Below are 27,955 nucleotides of genomic sequence, written 5' to 3'. Positions count from 1 at the left end.
CTTTTGTGTTCTAACATTTTATGCTTCTATCTAGCACAAAGACTGCATGTTGTTTATTTTCCAAAGGGAATCCGTCCTCTCTCCATTGGGGTATTTTCAAAATAAAAGCACATATGAGAGATTCTCTTCAATTCGACAAGCTTTTATTATTTTCAGGACATGTAAATGGAGTCAAAGTATAATCTATGGAACAAAAATAAACAAAATCTTTTTTTTAAGTAAATTATTTTTCACTGGCATTGTAATATATTGGGCAGAGCATTGTATTTGCAATCAGAGGATTTGGATTCAAATGTATTTCTTAGAAGACATTGAGCAAGTCCTTTAATTTCTATGGGCTTCTTCACCTGTAGGGAAAAAAGAGAGGAGAGGTAGAAATATTCATGTTTTTTTTTAATTTTATAAATATAAAAATTTTTGACAGTATATATGCATGAGTAATTTTTTATAACATTATCCCTTGTATTCATTTTTCCAAATTTTCCCCTCCCTCCCTCTACTCCCTCCCCTAGATGACAGGCAATCTCATACATTTTACATGTGTTACAATATAACCTAGATACAATATAAGTGTGTAAATCCAATTTTCTTGTTGCACATTAAGTATTAGATTCCGAAGGTATAAGTAACCTGGGTAGATAGACAGTAGTGCTAACAATTTACATTCACTTCCCAGTGTTCCTTCTCTGGGTATAGTTATTTCTGTCCATCATTGATCAACTGGAAGTGAGTTGGATCTTCTTTATGTTGAAGATATCCACTTCCATCAGAATACATCTTCATACAGTATTGTTGTTGAAGTGTACAGCGATCTTCTGGTTCTGTTCATTTCACTCAGCATCAGTTCATGTAAGTCTCTCCAAGCCTCTCTGTATTCGTCCTGCTGGCCATTTCTTACAGAGCAATAATAATCCATAACCTTCATATACCATAATTTACCCAGCCATTCTCCAATTGATGAACATCCACTCAGTTTCCAGTTTCTGGCCACTACAAAAAGAGCTGCCACAAACATTTTGGCACATACAGGTCCCTTTCCCCTCTTTAGTATTTCTTTGGGATATAAGCCCAATAGCAGCAATGCTGGATCAAAGGGTATGCACAGTTTGATAACTTTTTGGGCATAGTTCCAAATTGCTCTCCAGAATGGCTGGATTCTTTCACAGCTCCACCAACAATGCATCAGTGTCCCAGTTTTCCCACATCCCCTCCAACATTCATCATTATTTGTTCCTGTCATCTTAGCCAATCTGACAGGTGTATAGTGGTATCTCAGAGTTGTCTTAATTTGCATTTCTCTGATCAGTAGTGATTTGGAACACTCTTTCATATGACTGGATATAATTTCAATTTCATCATCTGAGAATTATCTGTTCATATCCTTTGACCATTTATCAATTGGAGAATGGTTTGATTTCTTATAAGTTAGGGTCAGTTCTCTATATATTTTGGAAATGAGACCTTTATCAGAACCTTTAACTGTAAAAATATTTTCCCAATTTGTTACTTCCTTTTTAATCTTGTTTGCATTAGTATTGTTTGTTACAGAAACTTTTTAGTTTGATGTAATCAAAATCTTCTATTTTGTGATTGATAATGACCTCTGTTCTCCTCTGGTCATAAATTCCTTCCTCCTCCACAGGTCTGAGAGGTATACTATCCTCAGTTCCTCTAATCAATCTCTTTATGATTTCATTCTTTATGCCTAAATCATGGACCCATTTTGATCTTATCTTGGTATATGGTGTTAAGCGTGGATCCATATCTAATTTCTGCCATACTAATTTCCAGTTTTCCCAACAGTTTTTTTTTCAAATAATGAATTTTTATCCCAAATGTTGGTAACTTTGGGTTTGTCAAACACTAGATTGCTATAGATGTACCCTTTTTTGTCCTTTGTACCTAATCTGTTCCACTGATCGACTGGTCTATTTCTTAGCCATAAATATTCATGTTTAATGATGCTTTTCAGGTACAGAATTATTTTTAAAAAAGGTTTTTTTTTAAATGAAGAATGGTTGAGGAGAGAGAGATTTTGACAAAATGATGGCAAAGGTCTGCTTAGCTTTAAATCTCATAAATACAGGATGCCAGTCTATGATTTTGACTTTCTTAATTCTCAGCTCTGATCAACCATAATAGTAATGTTATTAATAATGAATCAAATAGAAATTTTGTTTGACAATATACAGCCACAGAGGAAGATTCCATGTCTTCCTCTACTATAAAGTTCAAAATACAACTGCTTTCTTTTAAAAATTTTTTTCATTTTCTTTCCTTTTATTCCTTTGGGAGAAAAAAAAAGAAAGGAAAAGAAAACCCTTACAACAAATACAAATTCTTACATTGTCCATGTCAAAAACTATATGTTTCAATCTGTACCCTGAGTCTACCCCCTCTCTGCCAGATTTTGGGTCACATGGCTTTATCACTAGTCCTCTGAAACTATGCTTAGTTCCTTAATTGATCAAAGTTCTTCAATTTTTCAAATTTGCTTGTCTTTACAATGTTGTTTTTATTGTATAATTTATTCTCCTGGTTCATGACTTTGCCTTCTAAAGCAGCAAGCCTGATCTGAACATATCATTCCCAGGACTCTCTCATCAGAGCTGTCAGAAAGCCAAAAATGAAGCCCAACCTTTGAAATCATTTCAAAGAGACTATGATCTTTCAGGATATTGTTGATGCTTGTGCATACACCCTTTCTTGGTAGCAGAAAACATTAATCCCATTTTATAAATAGGCAGGGAAAGCCTAGAAAAGTTATAGGCTTTTGAAGGCTACATTGAAATTAATGTCAGGAATCCAAGAATATAGCTGCACTTTCCCTTCTGAATTCAATTCAGTTTCATTTAATTCAATTCAATGAGAATTTATTAAATCCTTTTGATAGAGCTTCACATTATGCTAGGCCTCTAGGGGAGGCCTTGTCTTCAAGGAGTTTATGATCTCATTGAGGAAACATATAAGGAATAGAAATCGAAGTTGAACTTTTTCCTCATGCTTGGCTTATATAAAATTTTAGTTACCCACAATTAGGGTTATGTTTTGATGAAAAATTATATATATACACACATACATATATATTTTTTTATTTATTTATTTTCTTTCAAATAATTCCCATTTTAGAGAGGTTGCCTTATTAAAGTTCTAAGTTTGATTGGGCTCAGGCAGAGGGGGCCTCAGTAAGAATAGAGATGATAATAGGTTTATTATCTAATAGATAATAGAGGAATTAGGTCATGGGAATATATGAATTTTACTCATTTTCTAGTCAGGGTAGTACAAAAAAGTAAGAACTCATTGTATTTGGAATCAGAGAATCCATGTTCAAATTTCTGCTTTGTCACTTATTACTTAGGGAAAATCACTGACAATCTTTCTGAACCTCAGTTTCCTCTTCTATAAAATAAGAGGGGTTGAATTAGATGACTCCTAGGGTTTTTCCAGCTCTAAAAGAATTATACACATTTTCCAGATAAAGAAATTGAACTTCAGAGAAGTGAGTATATTTTCCTGGGACCCTACATCTTGTCATTAGGATTTAGATCCAGATTTTTTCTGTTTTCAAGCCTAGCATACTTTCTAAGACTCTTGTATGTTGCTTTTCATCTAGATGAGCTCTAAAAGGTGGGTTAAACTTCAATTCTCTAATCACAAAGTTAGAACTGGCTTCTTCTCTGGAGCATCCTACTACCACAAGGGAATAGTCTGGGCTCTTTTGCCCCTTGTAGAGGTAATGTCTATCTATTGCTGGGAAAACCTGATTCTCCAGGTGCTAGCCCCCCACAGGAATGATATAGGCCTCTGCATAAATCACTTCTTAGTGCTGACAGACCCTGGGCTCCAGGCAGGCATGGCGCCAAGCTAGCAGAAACCAGACCCTCCTAATGAGAACACTTTGCTAACAACTGTGACTGCTATGGCTCTGGAGTCCAGGCAGGCGCCCAGCTTATGATGACAATCATGCTTTATTTTGATATAGCACATTTTAGTTTTCAAAACACTTTGAGTATAACGGTCCTACTACAAGTAATAATCATTATAATGTTCCTACCTGATCTCACTAATTCTTATGACAGCACTACAAGGTAGATTTAATATTATTATCCGCCCATTATAAATGGTGAAACAGACTTTGACACAGAAACAGTTTGCCTAAGGTCACACTAGGAAATAAAAGCAGAGGTAATGGATAGAGCACTTGATTTGGAGTTAGAAAGACCCAGGTTAAAATCCTTTCTGACACTTAATTATCTGGGTGGCTGTACCCCTTTTTCCTCATCTATAAAATGAAGGGGCTGGATTAGATAATTTCTAAGGTCCTTCCTGGCCCTAAATCTCTGATCTCATTGAGGAAACATAAGGAATAGAAATTGAAGTTGAACTTTTTCCTCAGGCTTGGCTTATATAAAATTTCAGTGACCCACAATTAGGGTTATGGTTTGATGAAAAATTATATATATATATATATATTCTTTCAAATAATTCCCATTGTAGAGAGGTTGCTTTTATTATCCTAATGCCTTATTAAAGTTCTAAGTTTACATTGATTGGGCTCAGGTAGAGGGGGCCTCAGTAATAATAGAGATGATAATAGATTTATAACCTAATAGATAATAGAGGAATTAGGTCATGGGAATATATGAGGAACCAAGAAAAACATCTGTGTTTTTAACTTCCAATTTAGAGTTCTGTCCATATTATTATGCTACCTCTACTTGTCATTAGCAAAACAAACAAACAACAACAACAAAAACAAAATCAGTTACAATCACAAAGTAGTGATTCTAGGAGTGACTGCTGAATTATAGAGTCACAGCATTTGAGCGTTAGAAGAGATCTCAGTAGCCTTTTAATCCAACCTCTACATCAAAGGAATTGCTACCTTAATGTATCTGTAATATAATAGTCATTGGCTGCCTCTTCTTCTTCAGTCTGTAGAACAGCTTTATCATCTTTCAGGGAAAAGGGCCTGATTAATGTTGGAAGAGGTAGAAAAGAGAATCCTGGTAGATATTGGTTCTATCACAAATGGGAAAAGGAACACCATGTTTTTCACTGAAGAACTCTATGCTTTTACCATGGATAATGCAGGTTTCATGGCTCCCAGAGTGGGCTTGGCCAAGTAGAAAGGTGTTGTGAGACGGATAGAAAAGAATAAACCAGCTATAGTGAGAACTTAATTATTTTTTCTCAATACAAAGCTCTCTTTGACAAAACTGGCTAAGGAATGAAGGCTACTAGGGGAGATATAACCTTCCAAGAGCTGGGTCAGTGGTTGAGAATGACTGAAAAAAAAGAGGCAGCAATATTTTAGAAATTGGCCATAGAAGCAAATGTATTATTTCCTTAGGATTCAGCAAACACAGAGATCCCAGGTACTGGAACTATGGACTTACTATTTGATAAAACTGCTAGAAAAATTGGACAGCAATTGGAAGAAATTGGTTTTAGAACAGCACACACTTTGTACAAAGATAAACTCCATATGTATGTATGTATATGTGTACATATATAACTGAGAAAAATTAGAGAAACATGAAAAAAACCCTGTCAGGTCTACACATAGGAAAAAAGATGACATCGAAATAAGGGATAGAGAGGATCACAGAAAACAAAAGGATAATTTTGATTGCATAAAATTTAAAAGACTGAATATAAGTAAATGCAGGAAAGCTAAGTTTAAAGGGGAGACAAATGGGGGGGGGAGAAAACCTTTGCAACAAATTTCTCTAATAAAGGTCTCATTTTCAAGATATATAAGGAACTGGAACTTATTTAAAAATAGAGGCCATTTCTCAATTGATGAGGGATCTAATAATATCAAGAGGTAATTCTCAAGGGGAGAAACTCAAACTATTCAGTCATATTTTAAAAATTCTACAAATTACTTTAAATTAAAGAAGTACAAATTAAAACAATTCAACCCCTTTAGACTACAAATATAATAACAAAAAACATTAAAGTGACACTTGTGTAAGAAGGGCTACACCAAAACAGACACACTGACATCCTGTTGGTGAAGCTGTGCATGGTCCAACAAAATGTGGGGGTTAGATTAGATTTTCTTTAAAGATCCTTCCTGCTTTAAAATTCTATGATTAAAAGAACATTTCACCTCCTTCCCCATTCCCATTCTAGAACTTATTCCTGGGTGTTATTAGTAAAAGTGTTAACCTCTGCCTATACTACATTGATAATAATAAATGTTTATTAACTGACTGATACGATTTCACAAAGATATCTATGCATTCATAGAAAACTGTGAATAAGAAGTTCAGAGGGTAGTAGGTAGGAGGATCCTATGATACCTAAGACCAAAAGAAATGCAGAGATGCTCAGTCACTCTCAGGGAAAATCCCTAGGGTTTTTTCCTTAGAGATCATTTAGGCTAAGAGAATTTACTTTCCTGACTTTCTCTTCCAAAGATCCCAAAATGCCCTGGTGTCAGGTAAATTACTCATGGGATTCTTAACTTGTGTGTGTGTGTGTGTGTGTGTGTGTGTGTGTGTGTGTGTGCGCGTGTGTTAATAGATACCTGTGGCAGTCTGTTGCAGGCAGGAGATCTGTTTTCAGAACAATGTTTTTCAATGCCACAAATAAAATGTCTACAATTACAAAAAGAAAGCAATTATATTGAAGTATAGTTTAATATTTTTTTAAAAATCTCATAGAACCAAAGTTGAGGACATTCCCATCAAAAGTTTTTAGATAGACAATTTGTTATTTGATAAACATTAAATATCAAATATGTATTAGGTACTGTGGTTTGTTTTTTGTTTGTTTTTGGACTAGACCAGTGACTTTCTTGGATTAGAGAACCCTATATAAGGAAATTCCCAGTTAACAATACAGATCAACACTTGCATTTCAATTTATGGTTTTAAAGAAATGCCTAGGGGCCTTGAGAGATTAAAGGATTTGTGAAGGGCCACATACCCAGTCAGAGGTACTATTTAACAAAAATTTTCTTGACTTTATGGACAGTTTTCTATACATTATGCATAGAAATTGTTATGTTGGGGACCACAAAGAAGCCCTTGGGTAGATCTCAGAAGGTTAGTGAAGTTGGATGAGGGGGGAAAAAAAAAATATATATATATATATATATATATATATATATATATATATATATATATATATATATATATATACATATATATATTTTTTCACTAATGTTTGTTTTTCTTTGTAATCCTAATTATTTTATTTTATGCATTTAAAAAGTCACATTCTGAAGGAGGTCCACAGAATACACCAGATGGCCAAGGGAGTCCATGACACAAAAAAAAGAACACTCAATTATACTGCCTCTCAGGTCCTGGAGATATGAAGACAAAAATGAATCAGTCTCTGCCCTTCAGAAGCACTGTTACTAATGGGTTTATTACTGGAATAGATGAGTGGCTTCCTAGGAGGGAGTAGTTTTAGGCAGCTTTCTATAGACTGGCAAAGCACTGAGAAAGACAAGCTTTGTCTGTCTCTCTGCCCTAACCATCTCTCAGATAATCACAGAGATATTGGTATGCATACAAAAAGACTTTTCTATTGCAAAGTTTATTAAATACATTTTAAAAAAAATAAATATAAAAAAAATAAAATTAACATATATATATGCTTACTTAGTAAATGGCACTTTTCATTAAGATTATATAGAATTATATGCCCCATATCATTTTTATATAGTTGCAGTCCATCATTATATATAATACTATAGGCAGACATTTTTGAAATTCTTCAGGTCAAACATTCCCTGCATTGATATGTAGCATTTCCAGAATCACTTAATCTTATCTTTATTTGGTATTTGAATATTCTAATCTACGTTTAAAAATTGTGTTTTCTTCTGTTTAAAAATTGTTCCCTTTTTGTTCTACTTTCTATTGGAAGTTTTGAACTTTTTTTTTAATAGTATTTTGTTTTTCCAATTTTCAACATTCATCTTTGTAAGATTTTTAGTTCTAATTTTTTTTCTCTTACCATCATTCTGATATAGTTTATATATGTATAATCATTTTAAACATTTCCTTATTTGTCATGTTATGAAAGAAAAATCGGAGCAAAAGAGAAAAAAAAAACATAAGAAAGAAAAATCAAGCAAAAAAAGGGAAACAGTATGCTTAGATCTGCCTTCAGTCTCCACAATTCTCCCTCTGGATATGGTTGGCATTTTCTTGCCCAAGTCTATTGGAATTGCATTGCTGAGAATAGTTAAGTATAATTGATCATCACATAATCTTGACATTCCTGTGTACAATGCTGAACTTTTGCTATATAACATGGATCTTGATTTGTAGCAATGTAAATGCTGTATTGGTAAATTCTCCCCAAAGAGTAAACTCCTTGAAGCTAGGAATTGTTTCATTCTTTATATACTATTCCCCTATGTATAGGGCCTGGCATATAAGAAGAATGTAATAAATGCTTGTAGATTGAAGGTCTTTTAAATATCAAGTACACTCACTTCCTAACTACCCCACCCCATCCCACCTCCCCAAAAAAATCTTGCATATATAAAACCTGAATAGGGACTATAAGCTGTGTTACTTTGAAATATATACTTATTGTCCCAGTCGTTTACAGCTATATGGGGCTTTAGATGAAGTTTCACAAAAGAATTGCACTTATTAATGCACTGATTACTACACAAAGAGAACTCTTCTCTAAGTATATGAGTAACAAATCAACATCTGCAAATGAACAACCCCTTTCCCCATGACCCATATAGGTTCAGTCCCTTATACTCATGAATTAGACATAGAGCTGTCTTCCTTCTACTGCTGAGCTCTGAAATTTCCAGCCATCAGGTTCAGTGGACGTCTTCCTTTGTTCTGTATGGAGGTATTGGTCATCACTGCTCCTGTAATTTCCCACATCTTTTGGCAGGTAGTGAACATTTCAGATAGTTCCTCTTTTTTTTTTTTTTTTTTTTTTTTTTTTTGAGAGTGGGGTGAAGAGGGAAGAGCTTCATTTTGTGTCTCAATGAGTATAAGGGAAGGACTTGAAAAATTCTCTCCTGTGGCAGATTTACAGATCAAACATGAAGCAGACTGGATAGCTACTGGTGACTCTGAAGCTTTTACTTTTAAAATTTTGCCATAGTTATGATAGTCCTGGCTTTACATTGAAACTTGTTCAGCAGTCAGGAGCACCAACCCTACCCTCTCATCTTTAAATATTTCTATTTTGTTGTTTGTTTTTTATTCTTAAAAAGGACCATTACATCAGGGAGGTAATGTCATGACATGCAAGTGAATTGGGCTTAAGTAAGGGAAGATTGTACAAGGTCACTTGCCTTACTTTTCTCTCTAGAACCATCTGGATCCAGTGGCAAAATATAGATCAGAATGACTGGAGATTGGGGTTAGTTCAGGGTAAAATTTAGTTTGAAGCCATATTTCCCCTAGTTCAGATTATTGTGTTCTCTGTTTACACCAGCATTTCCCACTAGTATAGTTGGTTAGTTGGATGTAGTCATCCCAAATACTGTAGACTGTTTCCTGCATTAATATAGAGTAACAAGATGAATGATGGGAGTTAAGTATCACTCTTCACCCAATGGTCTTGATGTATATTAGGAAGAAAAGAATGTATAATCTTTACAACAAAAAGCATATTTAAAAACCTCTATCTCAGATTTGTTGTGCCCTGGGTAACTGCCTACCTTGCTATATTCTAGTTCTATTTCCCAGCAGCTGGGCCCTCAGGTTGAGTCCAAGATTTTGTCTAGTTACAAAGTGTTATCTTGGCAGTTTGCCATAACACTAAACTAAATTATTTTAGGTAGTATTGTCTTTTTATTACATTTGCATACTCCAGCCATAAGCACTGAATCCCATTCAATTATTTGTCTCTGTATTTCTGCAGAGAGAGTTGTGGCATAGGAGATGGAGACCTTATCCTCAGTCATGCTTTGGACTTACACTGGCTCTTTGACTCCTGACAAGTCACTTAAGCTCTAAATCAGTGGTCCTCAAACTTTTTAAATGGGGGCCAGTTCACTGTCCCTCAGACTGCTGCAGGGCCGGAAGATAGTAAAAACAAAAACTCACACTCTGTGTCCGCCCCTCAGCCCATTTGCCATAACTCAGCAGGCCGCATAAACTTCCTCATAGGTGGGCCGTAGTTTGAGAACCCCTGCTAAATGTTCTAAATAATTCCCTAGGACTGACCACAATAGTAGAGGGATTTACCAAACCCAGTAGATCCTTCTAGCAGTGAAATAACAGATTCTGTCCCTGTCCCTATTCTTATTCCTGTAAAGGATAGAAACCCATTTTCTAGCCCTGTTTCTATTTCTGATCAGGATATGACCTTGGGCTATTAATCACTTTGCTTTTAGCTCCTACAGAAGAAGTAGTTAGGTTTCCGGTCTCCTCAAGGGCTGATCTACAGTTTGATGGCTTGGAGGGACAGGGAGGAAACAGTCAGTGGTCTGCTGAGGTAATGGAGGAAGGGGCTTGGGTAGAATGCTGTTCTAGGGCTCTTCCGCCCACCATCCAGTTAGTAGCAGTTGATACTGGTAGCTATGGCAAGACCTCTTTTCCCACAAGCATGGCCCTTTGAATAATCAGCCTGTGTAGGGAAGTGTGGGAGAGTAGTATTATTATAGCTTCCTCATAGCCACTGTATCCTTTTCCTTTTCCCTCTGTGTGATTTTCATGGTTAATTCTTCAGAGAAGACGATGACAAAAATGTTACTATTTTTCAAGTCTGACAACCCATACCTAGAGGATATATACAACACAACCTATAAAGTTAGTCCATAAATGTGTATAATAGTAATTGACAAATTGGAGACAAGGTTTAATAGGCTGATTTCCTTCAGGAAACTTCAAAGCTACTTTGATGATCCCAGACTTTCCATGAAAGCCAAAGGTCATTCTTTACTTTTAAAATTAAACATGTGTTTATTTTCTATTCGTTTTTATCCCCTTTTGTTATACCTAAGTTATTTTGTTTATTACACGTTATTATTTTAATGGTCAGCTCTGATTCTCTCCCTCCTTAATCATCAGCGGGCTTTGGACATTGTTACATTGTAACAAGGCATGGAATTCACCAGCCTCTGAAGAAGAATAATGAGTATACTGAGGGTAATGCTGGTGAGCATTCTGGCTCGGGAGTTTGATGTGTGGACAGCAGGGGATTAGGGCTGGAATCCTGATTCTGTTAGAAGTGTGACTTCGCTTTTCCGGGCCTCAGTTTGCTCATTTGTAAAATGGTAAGGCATGTTTCAGCATCCAGGAGCAAAAAGCAAAAAAGGAGAAAGGCTGCTTAGCTTTGAATCAGTTTGCCCCGAGTGGTCGCTTAGGGCTCAGACAGCCTCGCCTCACCTCCAGACACGAGGGGGCGATGTCACCTTTTCCGGGCAGGCAGTGGCGCGCTGAAAATTGGAAGCCTCGCTCTCTCCTTACGCTCTCTTCTCTATGGCCCTTACATCCGTCGGTATGGCTGAGGGAGAGGGGCGGGAGGAACGGGGAAATACCGGTCGTTGTCGCCGGCTGCCGGCGTCAGTGGCAACATGGCGGCGGCAGTGGTTGCTGTGACGGCCGTCGGAGCGCGGCCACCGCAGCCCGGGGATCCCCTCGTCCCGGCCCCATGAGACCGGCGCGACGGGGGGCGCGGGACGGTCGGGTGAGGACGCCCCCTTTCCCCCCGCTTCGTCTCCTCTTGGGCCTTCCTCCCGGCCACTGGCTCCCTTCCTGCCGACCGGGCTGCCCGGACCCTGGGCTGCGCGCCTCCCCCCGCCCCGGACCCTCGTGCACCCAGGTTTATCCGAGCCTGGACCCACCTTCTCCTGAAAGTCGTGGTCCCGCGGGCCGCCCCCGCCTTGTGGGAGGCTCAAGGCTTAAGGCTGGCCGGGGCCTTAAGGTCACGCAGGGAGCCAGTGGCCTGGCCCGTGGCCCAGCCCAGCCTGCATCCTTTCGTTGTGATGCACCTCACCCCGCTTTCCACAACTTCTTTTTCTCCGGCTCTCTCTCTTTTTCCTGCTGTTTTCTTGGTGGAAATGGGGAGAAAGTGCTCGCCCTGAGGAAAGTTCTTTTTTTTCCCTTAGAGTCGAATTCCTTTGTGGTTAGATCTGAAAATGCCTGAGCAATCAGGTACATCTGAGAGATGAGAGAAGACCTAGAAAGAGAAGCGGATTTGGAGACAGTTTCTCATTGCTCATGAGACCTTAGTTGTTTTTGCTTCATTTTATTTCGTCTGTAAAAGGAAAGGGGTTTGACCAAGTTAAGGGCTCTCCAGTCTGGGTTGGAGATACTCTCAGGAGTATGAAGACCTTATTGAGGTGTTTGAAGGAATAATTGATAAATTATTGCATTTTTCTATATTTTAAAAGTACTAGAGATTATTTTATGATACTAAAAAAGTTACATTCTGAATAAAGTGTTCCTTATGAAAAAAGTCTATTTTTTTATAGGCTCTTCTTGCATGGCAAACTCGAGAATATTTCCATCCATGTTGAAACTGAAAGATTTACTTGAGGCCAAAGGATATTAAGAGTGAAAAATATTGAGAACCTCTAGTCTAGATGATCTGAGGTTTTGTTTTTTTAATTACCTCTGAATTCTGTGATCCAGTGAAATTAAGTTCCAGAGAGGCTTAGTAACTTAGAAAGCCAGCATGGTTGGGAGAGTTTTAATCAAAATCCGGGGACATTCCCGCCAGTCCAATCTCCTTTCTGAAGGATTGAATCTTATTGGGGGGAGAAGAGAGTAAAACATTGAGGCATACTTTATGAAAACAAGATACTTATGAAACTATTTCTGAACTTAATTATTTGTTTCATTTTTAGTATTGTTTTGGAGCAGAATAGTGGCTTAGAAGTGGGGAGGGGAATAAAACTTGTTATTGCTAAAACAGTGCTTTGCATGTAATAATTCCTGGTGTAACTTATAAATAGTAAATACTTAATCATCAGCATTTGTTAAAACATTACTGTATTCCAAGTACTGTATTTAATAAATGTTTGTTCACATGAAGTTAAATTTTAATTTAAGTCCATGTTCCTTCTACATTATGGCTACTGATAATGTTAAAATGATAGCAGTATCACTTTGTGTTTTAGGGAATTCTGATGCTGAATTCACTTACTTTAGTGATTCAAATATTTTTGATGTAAACACCTTATGGCCAAACATGCGTGAGATATTTAAGTTCTTCCCATCATTTTCATGTTGAAGACACAGACTTCAAATTTATTCTGTTTCCTTGGGAGCTAAGATAGAAGATTTTAAATAAACCCTGACATGACATGTCTGTGGAAAGGGAACTTGGGTTTTTTGTTTGTTTCTTTGTTTTTTTAATGTGTGAACCTCTGCTCTTAATCATCCAGAAATAAGATGCTGTGATGATGGATCATGATGTTCCAACAATCAAACCTCGAAGAATCCAGAACCAAAATGTTATCCATCGCTTGGAGCGTCGGCGCATCAGTTCAGGCAAGGCTGGTACCCATTGGCATCAGGTTCGAGTTTTCCACCAGAATGTCTTCCCCAACTATACTGTGGTTAATGTGGAAAAGCCACCTTGCTTCCTGCGAAAATTTTCACCTGATGGACGCTTCTTTATTGCCTTTTCTTCAGACCAGACATCACTGGAGATTTATGAATACCAGGGCTGCCAAGCAGCAGAGGACCTACTACAGGGTTATGAGGGTGAAATTTTGGCCAATGGCAATGACCAGAGGTCAGTCAACATCCGAGGCCGACTTTTTGAACGCTTCTTTGTTTTGCTGCATATCACCAATGTAGCTGCTAATGGTGAACATCTAAATCGTGAGTGTAGCCTCTTCACAGATGACTGCCGTTGTGTCATTGTAGGTTCAGCAGCCTACCTCCCTGAAGAACCTCACCCTCCTTTTTATGAAGTATATCGCAACAGTGAGTCAGTGACACCAAATCCCCGCTCCCCTTTGGAGGATTATTCCCTTCACATCATTGATCTTCATACTGGCAGGTTGTGTGATACCCGCACATTCAAATGTGATAAAGTGATCTTGTCCCATAATCAAGGGCTATACTTATATAAGAACATACTAGCCATTCTTTCAGTGCAGCAGCAGACTATTCATGTCTTCCAGGTCACTCCTGAGGGCACCTTTATTGATGTGCGTACCATTGGTCGATTCTGCTATGAGGATGACTTGCTTACCCTATCAGCTGTCTACCCTGAGGTACAGCGAGACAGCCAAACAGGCATGGCCAATCCCTATAAGGAGCCCTTCATTAATTCCCTAAAACACCGACTGTTGGTATACTTGTGGCGCCGGGCGGAGCAGGATGGTAGTGCCATGGCCAAGAGGCGCTTCTTCCAGTATTTTGACCAGCTACGTCAGTTACGCATGTGGAAGATGCAGCTTCTAGATGAAAATCACCTCTTTATTAAGTACACTAGTGAAGATGTAGTGACACTACGGGTCACGGACCCATCACAGGTATTGGATGATAGCATTATTGAGAGACTTAGAATGAGGGATCATGCATAACTGCTATAGGATCATAGGATTTTAGCTCTAGCACTGGAAAGAAATCAAAAGAATATCTAGTCCAATTTCTCTCACTTTACAAATGAAAACATTAAGGCCAAGGGAAATTAAAGTGATTTGTCCAAGGTCATATAGGTGATGAGCAGCAGAAGTCATAATTGAATCCAGATCTTCTGACTCTTAAATGTGTTCCTTTCATTGTTTACATTTGCATCAATTGTTGGCCTGTTTTTGCATTGCTAGCTAGGATTGTATTTGGGTTTTCATAGTCTTAAATTTTGCTTATCTCTAGTTTTATAATAGCTAAAATCATGTTTCTCTTTTCCTAGCTATATTTTTTTCCTTTACTGAAATAGATGATCTTTAGAAATTCTTTTTTCTTACAAAGATTTTGGGAGATCTCTGTTTATAATGCAGATAGGTGCTGAATCTCTGTCCTTTAGAGATTTTGGTGAATGTATGTCTGATTTCATTTTGATACCTCTGGAGTCATTGCATTTTCAGAGTTCTCTAGAGAAAGACCAAAAATTCATTAACAGTTAAACTTCTGCTACTTGTGGATAATTTGTCCACTTTGAGTGATTTAGCTCTGCTAATGGGGCAGACCATCAAGGTAAAATAAAATGTTCCGATAATTGAAAATCTCATTTTCACAATTCAGTAATTAAAATGTCAACTCCCTCACTAGACTTTTCTATAAAGAAATTAATAAACTTAATTTGATTTTGTTGACTTTGTCCCCATGCTAAAAGAGGGACTACTGAATACTGAAAAAATAAAAACAAAACAAAAGTAATGGAGAAATTTCTGATTTACAAGTTTTTTTTATTAGCTTCTGAAAGTTCAGACCTATCTATCTATGAAAGAGACACTACACAGCTAATCTTTTTGGATGTTAAGTAAAATATCTGTCAACTTTTTCCTGTTCAGTTTTGAAAACTGGTTTATTAACTTTTTAAAATGCTTATAGGAAGAAGAGTGTTTTCAAAGGTCAGTAAGGATCAGTTAAGTTTTAAGAGTACTTAAGAACTTAGGAAATAATAGATTTGAAATTTTGTCTTAGAGTACATTACCTTTCTTCTTGGAATTTTTCCTTTTTAATTTGACAGATGGAGATATCAGTTGGGTGATGTCTGTGCTGTCTGCCTTCCTGGTGCCATATCTATTGTTTCATAAATAATTCAGACCCATCTGTCCATAGCAAGTGAAAAAAAAAAGTATACCCAAAGCAATCATCTGGACTATAAGTTAACTTTTTTCTCTTGGATGTCTTTAGCAGCAAGGTAAAGGCTGTAGACTCCTCAGAGTACTGTTTTTAAATGCACAAAATAAAAGGATTATAAAGGGAAACTGATTATATTAAAACAGCTATCAAAATGTTTTTAATGTTCATAGATTCTAGGTTTAGAACTTCTAGCTCTAGATCCTCTTTTTGTCTGTGTTTGACTACTAGAGGCCTTTGTGGACTCAAAAAAGCTTATTAGCTAGCTTATAGAAAAATAATTTTAACCTGCTTCCTCTGAAAAGTGGATTATTTTGTTCTATAAAAGAATTCAGTTGTTAGTGGAAACTTATCATGATCAGTCCAGAAACTCATTTTCTTCCCCCTAGTTATCTGAATGCAAGCCCATTGAGTCATTAGTAAATACCTATTTTTTAGAATATATTGCTTAAGATTTGCTATATAGTCCTTTGCTTCTCCCTAGTCTGTTTTCTGAAAACCTTAGCTGATGAGAAACCTGTTGTGTATGCATATAATTTATACAATAATCATGTAACATCATAGCTAAATTTCATTTTTTTCCTGTAATATTTTTTTAAAACAAAATCTGAGCTGACCCAGATCTGTAGACAAAACATATAAGTTAAGACTAGAAGTAGTAAAGTCCATTATTTAAGTTTGGTTAATAATTTTCATTTGGTGAATAAATTACCAAATCATTGTCGTCACAATTGAGATTGTTCTTTGATTCTTAACTAAAATGATGCACTTTTTTCCTCTGAACTTATATAAAATGATTGTGGCTTGAGAAATTAGGATGCTAGAGGACAATTCTTTTCACACATAATTTGCAGCCTCAAACTGAAACTTTCTGCATCCTACTTCTTATGGGTATTATGAATTTGAATGAGTAAAAAATGCATTGAAATATGAAGCCTTGGGATAGTGTTTAGGAAATTAGTGTCAGATTGCTACCCAGTTTCTTTACATTATAGGCAGATTGGATATCAAAAATACTTAATGTCTGATAATTTCATTTTCCTATATGAAACTAACAGATGCTTATAGGTTGGTATTCCATTGACCCTGGAATACTTTTACACTCAGGACTTTTATACTCAGGCTGATCAGAGCAAACTAAGGAACACTTTGAAAGAATTGGCATCTGGGTGCCCACTCCGAAAAAGTGAACTCCCAAGTAGCTCTGGGTACTTCTACCTGGGGCATTTGAATGAAATTCAGGTCCTTCTACTTTTTTCCCCTCCCATCATTGACTTGCCTACCCTGCCACCACCTTTATTCTTCTCCCCTTCCCTACCTCTACTTAATTGCTATAAATCCTACAAGGATAATATAGATGTTTTTGGCCAAAAGAGCATCTGTCAAAAAAGGAACAGTAACTGCCTCTCTAGATTTTTATTTGTCCAGCAGCAGGATGCTGCAGAATACAGCTTTCTGAGGCAGTTTCAAAATACAAAGCCCTTAAGGTACCTCTCTGCATGTTGGAAATGTTAAGAGGAAAAATAGGTGCCAAAAAATGAACTTTCAACTGTACATACATAGGAGAAAATAATCTGTCAGCAGCCAACACTGGGCTGCAAATCACTTCCCCAGCAGGAAATAAAATTAAATCTGGCACTTTAAAAATGTGGTTTTTTTTTTTAATCTCAGGGTGGGTTGGGGAGTAGAGAAAAGAGAAACAGTTGGAAAGGGAAATTGAAGCACACAATTTGAAAGGAAAGATTGAAAAGTTTTTTTGTGGTTTTTTTTTTTTAAACTAGCCAACTTGATAATTTTGCAACACAATTACAGTGGGGAATGTGGCACAGTGGAGGCATTTGACTGACAAAGCCCTTGAAGACTCCCTTAGACAGGGTACCTGTTTCCATGTTCACCCGTACAGTGGGAAATGTTTTCTTGTTTCTCTTGAGTAGCTTGAATTTTTAGCCCAATTTGAAGGGTCATCCTGCTCATGGATTATACTCAGTTGGCTAACAGTTTCATTTGTTTTTTTTTTTTCCAGCCTTCCTTCTTTGTTGTGTATAACATGGTGACGACAGAGGTGATAGCAGTGTTTGAGAACACCTCAGATGAGTTGCTGGAGCTCTTTGAGAATTTCTGTGACCTCTTCCGCAATGCTACCCTTCACAGTGAAGCTGTTCAGTTTCCCTGTTCAGCTTCTAGCAACAACTTTGCAAGGCAGATCCAGCGCCGGTGAGTTACTAATATAGATTTCCAGCAAGTAGACTTTACCTGACCTAATTTTGATCATAAACTAAACTAACAACTGTTACTTACAAGTGAGGCTTTGAAGTGGAGTGAAAAGAATATTAGACTCAAGGATCAGGAGCCTTGGGTAACTAGTAATGACTCTGCCAAAAACTCAAGTTGGACTGTGGACAAGGCACTTATCCTATCTAGACTCTGATTCTTCATCTGTTATGGTAGTGAAGGAAAGGGAGGAGGATTAGGGAAGAAAAAATGTGATTGATTTCTCTTCCATTTTTGAAATTCTGTGTTGTATGATACTCTGCAGGGCACTGTGCTAGGGATACAAAGAGGTAGGAGACATTATTCCTGTCTTTTGAGGTATATAATCTAATTTGGAAACAATATGTTCAATATAATTAACATTTTTGGAGCACTTAACTATATATAAAAGATTAATAACAATACAAAACAATAAATATCAAATGATAAGTGCTATAGAAAACTCGAAGAGGGAACAATTACTAAGGACCAAAGCAATTTGAAAAGTCATCATGAAAGATGAAACTAGAATTAGGCCTTAAAGGAAAAATCAGACTTAGGTAAATGTTGAAGAATGCTTTCTACATTGGAAAAACATATGAACAAAGCTGTAGAGATAAGAGTGCATTACATGTTTGAGGAATAATGAACAGCTCACTTTAGATGGAATAGAAGATTCTTTTTTTTTTTTTTTTTTTTTTTTGATTTTTTTTTTTAATTATATATATATATATATATATTTTTTATAATATTATCCCTTGTATTCATTTTTCCAATTTACCCCCCCTCCCTCTATTCCCTCCCCCCGACGACAGGCAATACCATACATTTTACATGTGTTACAATATAGTCTAGGTACAATACATGTGTGCGAATATCATTTTCTTGTTGCACAATAAACATTAGAATCCGAAGGTACATGCAACCTGGGCAGACAGATATTAGTGCTAACAATTTTCATTTCCCTCCCAGTGTTTCTTCTCTGGGTGCAGCTACCCCTGTCCATCATTGATCAACTGGAAGTGAGTTGGATCTTCTTTATGTTGAAGATTTCCACTTCCATCAGAATACATCCCCATACAGTATTGTTGTTGAAGTGTACAGTGATCTTCTGGTTCTGCTCATTTCACTCAGCATCAGTTGATTTAAGTCTCTCCAGGCCTCTCTATATTCCTCCTGCTGGTCATTTCTTACCGAGCAATAATTGGAATAGAAGATTCTTATAGGAGAGTAAAAGTACTTAAGGAAGGTAAAGGCCAAATGGCAAAAGTCTCCAGAAAATTTTGATCTCAAGATATGAACAATGTTTAGCTAGCCCAGTTTGTTCTATTATAACAAAGTTTCTTGGTTTGAGGATATGCAGAAAACTATTAGCAATCATATCTTGTTTTTTCTCATGAATTTATTTAATGGAGCATGAGAGAGATGTTAGGAGATGTTATGGGTTTTGCAAACCCTGGGTTAGTTACTCCATTCCAGTAACACTGGGAATGTTATTTATTGTCCAAAGTTTCATAAATGATAACAGGATAATAGGTGTAATTCAAAGTTGATTTTACATTCTATACTAAGAGTATGTCAAGCAGAAATAAAAGAAAGCATTTGGCATTTTTATTCTCCCATAATAAATTTTATGTAATAGCTATAAACAAAAGTATAATAAGAATCAGGAATCAAAACCAAGGTGACAATTCTAGGGAAATGGGATGATAATGAGATTTTCCCTTTGATTTCATACTAACAATATGTTTTGAATCATAATCATTGATAACAGTTAAATATTTTTTTAACTTTTAAAAAACTTATACTTCATTATTCTTAGCAAAAAAATAACAAGTATTAAAGCTATTTATTTATTCAGTTCCATATTGATCAGAATATAGATGTACTATTTACCAACTGCCTCAGAGAAAACCTGAATGCAAGCTATAATTGATTTCTAGTAATCCTGGAAATATTGTCTTAGATTCAAGAGTTAGTTTTATATTTTACACTAAGCCTGTGGGAAATATTGTAAGAAGGATAACAGTGAAAAAAATGATTTGAATTGAAAGAAATGTTAAAATACTTTCATAGTAAATACATACATGCCTATTTCTAAGATAGAAGTTTTCTGTAATGATTTGTGAATGTATACAAATGTTTTATATATGTATTTACTTGTATGTACAATACACATGTATATGTTTAAAAATATTTAACCCCATTTCCAAGAGCCCTCATCTAATTTTGGGCCAATATAGTATTTATTGAGTGTCTTCCATATGTGAGGTACTGTATTATGCTAAGTACTCTCTGTTTACTGTCTTTAGATACTACAAACTATAGAAATTCAGACCCTGACTGAAGTAGCAACTTAAGTATTAAACTTTATAAATTGCTGACTTTTTGTCTTTTTAAAAATAAACAAATTAGCAATGTCATGTTACAATGTATGCTGCCAGAAGAGCCCAAGAAAAGCTTTTAGTTCAGGGTTTTCTACTATTTGGTTTTCTTTAATGGGTTTAAAAGCTATTAATTTAGGAGTGAGTTTCCTAAGTTGTCTTTTGTTCTTGGACATCAGTGATAGTCACAAATACTTGTCTTACTTAACAATTAATATTTATATACCATTATAAGGCTTGCAAAATGCTTTGCACAATCTTTTTCTAATACTTTGTTAGATACTTACAATAGATATTCCCATTTTACAACTGAGGGAACTGGAGTTGAGAGAGATAAATGATTTTGCCCATGCTCATACAATTTGTCAGGATCAGCTATGGGATTCCAGGTCATGTATTGATCTCTGACTTTCCTTAATTATTTCACATCTTCTCTTTTCTCAGCCTATAATCTGAAGTGAAATATATTTTTAGAAACAGTATCCCCCCCATTTTCTGTCATTTTAGCTGGAGATATAGATTCCTATAATATTGAAAACAAGCAGACTAAGTTGTATTATTTGCATTAACAATTTGAAATAACCCATAAATTTGTAGATTTAAACTTTGAGCTTGTATTAGTATATTCTGAACAGTGTCTTCTCTATTGTTTATCTCCTATACTGATTGATTTCAGGTTTAAAGACACTATTGTTAACGCAAAATATGGAGGACATACAGAGGCAGTACGGCGGCTGCTTGGTCAGCTCCCCATCAGCGCCCAGTCATACAGTGGCAGTCCCTACCTCGATTTGTCTCTCTTCAGCTATGATGATAAGTGGGTGTCAGTCATGGAGCGGCCCAAGACTTGTGGAGATCACCCGATCAGGTACAAAGAATTGTGTCATACCTATCACTACCACAAAACATTAAGAAAGTGAGTAAGCTATCTTCCCATTCAGTTCTCTTGTGCCATAAGTCACTTTGGTTTGCATGATTTTGCTGTCCTTTCTACTAATCATATCTCCCAGAGCTTCATATGCTCATTAGAAAGGATAGGAATGATAGGATACATGATTACTTTTATCGATCATTTCATAATTTAATAAATCTCTTTTATTACTAGGTGAATTATTTAAGACTTTTTTATGGCTTTTTAAAAAGATATTCAGAAAAAGATATTCAATAATTTTTCTAGTAATCTATTACATAATTATAATTTACAAAGACAAGACATGTCTTTCATATTCTTCCAAATCATCAGATTATCTCTTAAAAACCTGTTGGTTTGCTTATATAGAAGCAATTTGAGAATTTGGGCAATTTGTTGAATAGGAAAGATTAAGAGAAGTTCTTACTTTCCTATTTTGAGAAGTTTTAGGCTAGGAATTACAGTGTACATAAATATACTTTAGTACTATACTGTTCTATTTTAAGGTACTTTCATATTTAAATCATAGACTCTTAAAAATGAAAGGGAGCTAACAGATGGCTTACTACAAAAGTCTTTTGGTTTCATTGTATTTTATTAAAAGGAAAATAAGCCTGTAACATTTTATGGGTTGGAATAGATCAGATTGAACATTTTTAAAGTAACAATTTACTTTTTGTGATGGGCCCAGTTGTTTTAAAATTAGTTACTTTTGAAGGTGACTGATTTGTTCCTAGGATCATCATTGGGTGGGAGACGACCCTTAAGGAATAACAGGATTTAAAAGTATTAGGGATTTCATAGTTTGTCATTTAGACGTCTTTTGTTTTGAAAATTTGGAATAATAATATTAATAATAGCAGTCAACATTTATATAATGCTTACTCTTTGCTAAGTGCCTTATAAATATTATCTCATTTAATTGCCACAACAACTTTGGGAGATGGGTGCAATTATTGTCTCCATTTTACACATGAGGAAACTGAGGTAAAATTTAAGTGACATGCCCAGAATTACATAGTTAAAACATATTTAAGACCAAATTTAAATTCAGGTCATCCTGATTCCAAGCATGGCACTCTATCCATTGATACCTCATTGCCTTGAAACAGATAGAGTAGGAGGAACAGAGAATATAACTTACAGCTATGTCAACTAAGTACCATGGGGCTATCACATATAAACAAAGCTTTGGTCTTCTGAATTCATAAGATCATAGCATCTTGGTCATTTGTTAGCCTCTTCTTGCAGAAGGAACCTAAAGTGGTAGGGAATTTAAATACTTTTTTTTTTTTTCTCTCCTTTTTCTCTTCCATTCAGGTTCTATGCCCGGGATTCTGGTCTGCTCAAGTTTGAGATCCAGGCAGGCCTGCTGGGTCGCCCCATCAATCACACAGTCAGACGCCTGGTCGCCTTTACCTTCCACCCTTTTGAGCCTTTTGCCATTTCAGTACAAAGGACTAATGCTGAATATGTTGTCAACTTCCACATGCGACACAGCTGCACATAGGATGTTTCCCAAAAGCTGGGGACCCACCAAAGCCAAGTTGTCTTGCCTTCTAAGACTTATATCCCCTTCCCATCTCTGCAGATTATAAAGCAGAGGTTTTATATGGTGCCAGCATCATTCCTTTGGAGCCAAGGTCTGTGTTGGTGAACCTTGGTTGGTCTATAGTCACTCAAATATGAGCCAGAAGAGAGGAGTTGAATCCAGGATAACTACTTTAAAAAAAAAAAAAAATACAATCTAGCTATCAAATAATTTAAACATCTCCTACTTTTTCCACAAGAAGAGATTGCCCAGCATTAAGTCTTTTAATTCTTTTGAATGGGGGGAGAGTTCCATGTGTATATATTTTATTGAGGTGTAGATAAATTTTCCACAAATTTTCCCCCTTTCCTCTTTTCTAGACAATGGTATGCAGCCTAAAGAAGAGCAATTGACTGCCATTGTGGCCAGACATAATTGATTAAAACCCTGCTCATTCCTTTTCATTTAGCCAAAAACCAAGGCCGTCTTTTTAAGTAAAAATAAAAGACATATTTTCTTACTTATTTATATCTGCAGTTTGAAGACTCTCTTTTGTTCTGATTATTTGACATTCCTTGCTGTACTTTTCAAATTCTTGATTTTTTTAAAAGGTAATTAGGAGCTGTGGATGTATTATAGTCACTTCTTGAAAAATAGCCAAGGTAGAATATTTTAATCTTTGCAAATACTTAACATACATTATCTTATTTGATCTTCACAAAAATCACTTCTGATTTTGTTATCCCCATTTTAGAGATGACAAAAATAAAGCTCAGACAAATTAAGTATATGTCATCTAGTAAACAATGAGGGTAGGATTGGAACCCAGAATTCCTAGAGTCTTTCCATTATATTATTCTGCCTCTCATTTTAGTTGTTTGTGGTAATAAGAGCCTAATTCACTGGCCAACAGAGAATTGCCACAAACATCTGAATAAAGTGATATTTCTGGATGGAGCAAACTGCAAAGGAGAAGTTTGCAATTCTTGTATGCTTTTTTGATTTTACATATTAAAGCAAGCAACTTGGATCATATAGGCTCTAGGAAAAAGCAATTTTATCGATTTGCAAATTAAAAGCAAACCAGACCCACATGACAAGATTTCTCCTGGCAATATTAATCATAGTATGTTATTAGAACACATGTTCTATCTTTCATGTGATGTACTTAGTACAATTACTTATGGGGAAAATTGATTTAAGGCCTAAAAACTTAGAATGGCCCAAGTCATGGAGGATTTAGATAGGTCACTGGTAACTACAGGTATGTGCACCTGTTTAAAAAGTACTTCCCTTTAAATTTCTTAGAAACTTGGTTTTATGGCACTCAATTTTAGATTTCTTAGAAACTTGGTTTTATGGCACTCAATTTTACCTTATAATTTAAGAAAGGTTTGCTAAGTCTGATATAACCACAGAAACTAAGCTTCCATTTGAGAGGTGAAAATAAAACCTGTGTATATATATCTGTAAAGATTTAACTTGAAAATATTCCTAAAACAGTTCTAGTCCATTTTTGCTACTAAGCTGTATCAGCTTAGGGAACGTACCATGGGGCTATCACATATAAACAAAGCTTTGGTCTTCTGAATTCATAAGATCGTAGACTTAGAGCTAGAAGTAATTTTAGAGACCATCTAGTCTAATTCCCTCATTTTATAGATGAAAATGAGACTAGGAAATTAAGTGATTTTGCACACATGGCTAATAAACAATAGAGCTGGAGTTCAAATTCAAGTCTTTGGATTCCAAACGTAACAACCACTGTACCAAACTAGACTCCAGATTGTTGAAGTATTCCTTAGTCACTGGGTTTTTAATAGTTCTGCCTAAAAATCAAGAGTTTATATATAGAACTAGAGGGATTTGGAGACTCAGACCCTTCTCTGTCACTATGACTTAACTTTACCTCCAAAGTCATAACCTTCAAACCTTAGTTTCCTCAATGATACATTAGGAGGTCAGACTAAGTGATTTCTATGACCTTTCTCAGTTCTAAAAACCTATGGGTATATCTCCCTTCAGTGAATGTTATTCTCTTTTTATTTTTATCCTTTTATACAGAGAGTTTTTTTCCCCTGGCAGCTATCTTCTTTTTCAAAGTGAGAAGGAAAAATTTCCACCCTCTGTTCACTCTTCTAAACCCAACTCCTTCTCACTATTGATAAAATTGAATGTTATTCAATTTCTGAAGTATGGGTTTAGAAAATTAAAAAAAGAAAATCCCAGTACTTGACTGTTTTTTTGGAACCTCACAGCTCATCCACATACTATTTCATTTAGTCTTTGATACTAAAAGTCTTTTTCTCTTCTGCAAAAAGAAGCCGAAGTTCACAGTAGAGCTCCCTGCAGACATTGTTTGCTATGGTACCTGTTAGCTTTTTTGAACTGCTGTTGGTTTCAGAACTCTGAAGGCTGCATGTGGGAGGATTATTTCAGAGTGTCATTTCCTTTCTGTTTCTTAGGACTACAAGTTTCCTGATGTCAAGTTAATTATATTCTCTTTTGGGCTCATTCATGAAGAGGATAGTTATCAAAAGGAGAAATTTACTCTCAGCTTTACTGGTACTTTTGAACTTTTGAACCCTTATTTATTTAAAGAATGAAAAGTGGACTAATTTTTTTAATGGGTTATTAAAAGAATAAGGGGAAAAGCTAGCTAAGACTTCACTTCCTAATGGAAATATTCTCAGCTTTTTTTTTTTTTTTTTTTTTCATGGAGTATTGAAAGTATATGGCGGGGAGGTCATACAGTAAAATTTAGATGGGAAATGAAATGTTGAAATGCTATGTTGCATTGCTATTCCATATCTCAAACGTTTTGAGATTAGATAGTGAAAGGTAATCAGAAATTGGTCTTATTCTTGTTGAAATATCAGTTTCTGCTAGATCTAGTTATGTTAACTTAGACCATAGTAGGGTTTATTTTGGTTTTTTTTTTTAAATAATAGCTTTTTATTCTCAAAATATATGCAATGATAGTTTTCAACACTTACTCTGCAAAACCTTGTGCTCCATATTTTTTCTCCCTCTTCTCATCCCTTCCTCCAGACAACAAGCAATCCAATATATGTTAAATATGCAATTCTATACATATTTCTACAATTATCATGCTGCACAAGAAAAATCATATAAAGGAAAAAAAAACAAAAAGCAAGCAAACAATACTAAAAAAGGTGAAAATGCTATATTCCACATTTAGTCCCCACACTTCTCTTTCTTTTTGGATGTAGATGGCTCTCTCCATCATAAGTCTATTAGAATTGGCCTGAATCACTTCATTTTTTTTTTTATTTAATAGTTTTTATTTACCAGACATATGCATGGGTAATTTTATAACATTGACAATTGCCAAACCTTTTGTTCCAATTTTTCCCCTTTTCCCCCCACCCCAGATGGCAGGTTGACCAATACATGTTAAATATATTAAAGTATAAATTAAATACCATATATGTATACATATCCAAACAGTTGTTTTGCTGTACAAAAAGAATCGGACTTTGAAATAGTCTACAATTAGCCTGTGAAGGAAATCAAAAATGCAGGCAGACAAAAACAGAGGGACTGGGAATTCCATGTAGTGGTTCATAGTCATCTCCTAGAGTTCTTTCGCTGGGTGTAGCGGGTTCAGTTCATTATTGCTCAATTGGAACTAATTTGGTTCATCTCATTGTTGGAGAAGGCCACATCCATCAGAATTGATCATCATATAATATTATTGTTGAAGTATACAACGATTTCCTAGTCCTGCTCATTTCACTCAGTATCAGTTCATGTAAGTCTCTCCAGGCCTCTCTGAAAACATCCTGTTGGTAATTTCTTACAGAACAATAATATTCTTTAATATTCATATACCACAATTTATTCAGCCATTCTCCAATTGATGGGCATCCACTCAGTTTCCAGTTTCTGGCCACTACAAAGAGGCTGCCACAAACATTCTTGCACATACAGGTCCCTTTCCCTTCTTTAAAATCTCTTTGGGATATAAGCCCAGTAGTAACACTGCTGGATCAAAGGGTATGCACAGTTTGATAACTGAGCATAATTCCAAATTGCTCGCCAGAATGGCTGGATGTATTCACAATTTCACTAACAATGTGTCAGTGTCCCTGTTTTCCCACATCACCTCCAACATTGCGCATCATCTTTCCTTGTCATTCTAGCCAATCTGACAGGTGTGTAGTGGTATCTCAGAGTTGTCTTTATTTGCATTTCTCTGATTAATAATGTCTTGGAGCATCTCAGATGGCTAGAAATAGTTTCAGTTTCTTCATCTGAGAATTGTCTGTTCACATCCTTTGACCATTTATCAATTGGAGAATGGCTTGTGAATCACTTCATGGTTGAAAAGAACGACATCCATCAGAATTGATCATCACACAATCTTGTTATTGCTGTGTACGATGTTCTCTTGGTTCTGTTCATTTCATTTAGCATCAGTTCACAAAAGTAACTCTCTAAAACTCCAGATCTCTCTAAAACATCCTCCTGATCATTTCTTATAGTACAATAATATTCCACAACATTGATATACCATAACTTATTCAGCCATTCTCCAACTGATGGGCATCCACTCAGTTTCCATTTCCTTGCCATACAAAAAGGGCTGCTACAAAGATTTTTGCACATGTGGGTCCTTTTTCCTTTTTCTTGATCTCTTTGGGATACAGGCCCAATAGAGATACTGCTGGATCACAGGGTATGCACAATTTGATAGCCTTTGGGCATAGTTCCTAATTACTCTTAAGAATGGTTGGATCAGTTAATAACTCCAACAATGTATCAGTGTCCCAGTTTTCCCATATCCCCTCCAACATTTATCATTATCTTTTCCTATTATCTTAGCCAATCTGAGAGGTATATAGTAATATCAAAGAGTTGTCTTAATTTGCATTTTTCTGATCAGTAGTAATTAAACATTTTTTCATATAAGTAGAAATGGTTTTAATTTCTTCATCCGAAAATTGTTTATTCAGATCCTTTGACCACATATCAATTGGAAAATGGCTTGTATTCTTATAAATGTGAGTCAAATTCTCTATTTTAGAAATGAAGCCTTTATCAGAACCCTTGGATGTAAAAGTTTTCCCCACCCCAGTTTTTTGTTTCCTTTGTAATCTTTTCTATATTGGTTTGTTTGTACAAAAACTTTTTAACTTAA

At 35.9% G+C, this 27,955-nt stretch overlaps 1 protein-coding gene and 1 long non-coding RNA gene across 4 annotated transcripts; one reads left to right on the top strand and one right to left on the bottom strand.

Annotated features, from left to right (window-relative positions):
• Positions 1 to 176: 176 nt before the first annotated feature.
• LOC141558225 (uncharacterized) lies at positions 177 to 11,435 on the bottom strand. The gene is made up of 3 exons (XR_012486997.1): positions 11,340 to 11,435; positions 6,542 to 6,611; positions 177 to 347 (listed from the first exon to the last, which is right to left on the bottom strand). It is a non-coding gene; the product is annotated as an uncharacterized LOC141558225 (long non-coding RNA).
• Positions 11,432 to 23,319, top strand: DET1 (DET1 partner of COP1 E3 ubiquitin ligase). 3 transcript variants are annotated; one of them, XM_074295113.1, is made up of 5 exons: positions 11,432 to 11,451; positions 13,343 to 14,443; positions 17,740 to 17,930; positions 21,027 to 21,218; positions 22,581 to 23,319. In XM_074295113.1, the coding sequence occupies exons 2-5, from the start codon at positions 13,358 to 13,360 to the stop codon at positions 22,768 to 22,770; spliced, it is 1,659 nt and encodes a 552-aa protein (XP_074151214.1). In that variant the 5' UTR covers positions 11,432 to 11,451; positions 13,343 to 13,357; the 3' UTR covers positions 22,771 to 23,319. The 3 variants fall into 3 exon arrangements, with proteins under 3 accessions (XP_074151214.1, XP_074151215.1, XP_074151216.1); XM_074295114.1 differs by having other exon boundaries at positions 11,435 to 11,640; XM_074295115.1 differs by lacking the exon at positions 11,432 to 11,451 and adding an exon at positions 11,458 to 11,640 and having other exon boundaries at positions 21,027 to 21,266; positions 22,499 to 23,319.
• The last annotated feature ends 4,636 nt before the right edge of the window (positions 23,320 to 27,955 follow it).

The sequence above is a fragment of the Sminthopsis crassicaudata genome, chromosome 2 (genome assembly GCF_048593235.1).
Source record: "Sminthopsis crassicaudata isolate SCR6 chromosome 2, ASM4859323v1, whole genome shotgun sequence".
Lineage (NCBI taxonomy): Eukaryota > Metazoa > Chordata > Mammalia > Dasyuromorphia > Dasyuridae > Sminthopsis > Sminthopsis crassicaudata.
Note: the sequence above shows the minus strand (reverse complement) of the source record. Positions and strands in the feature narration are given on the sequence as shown.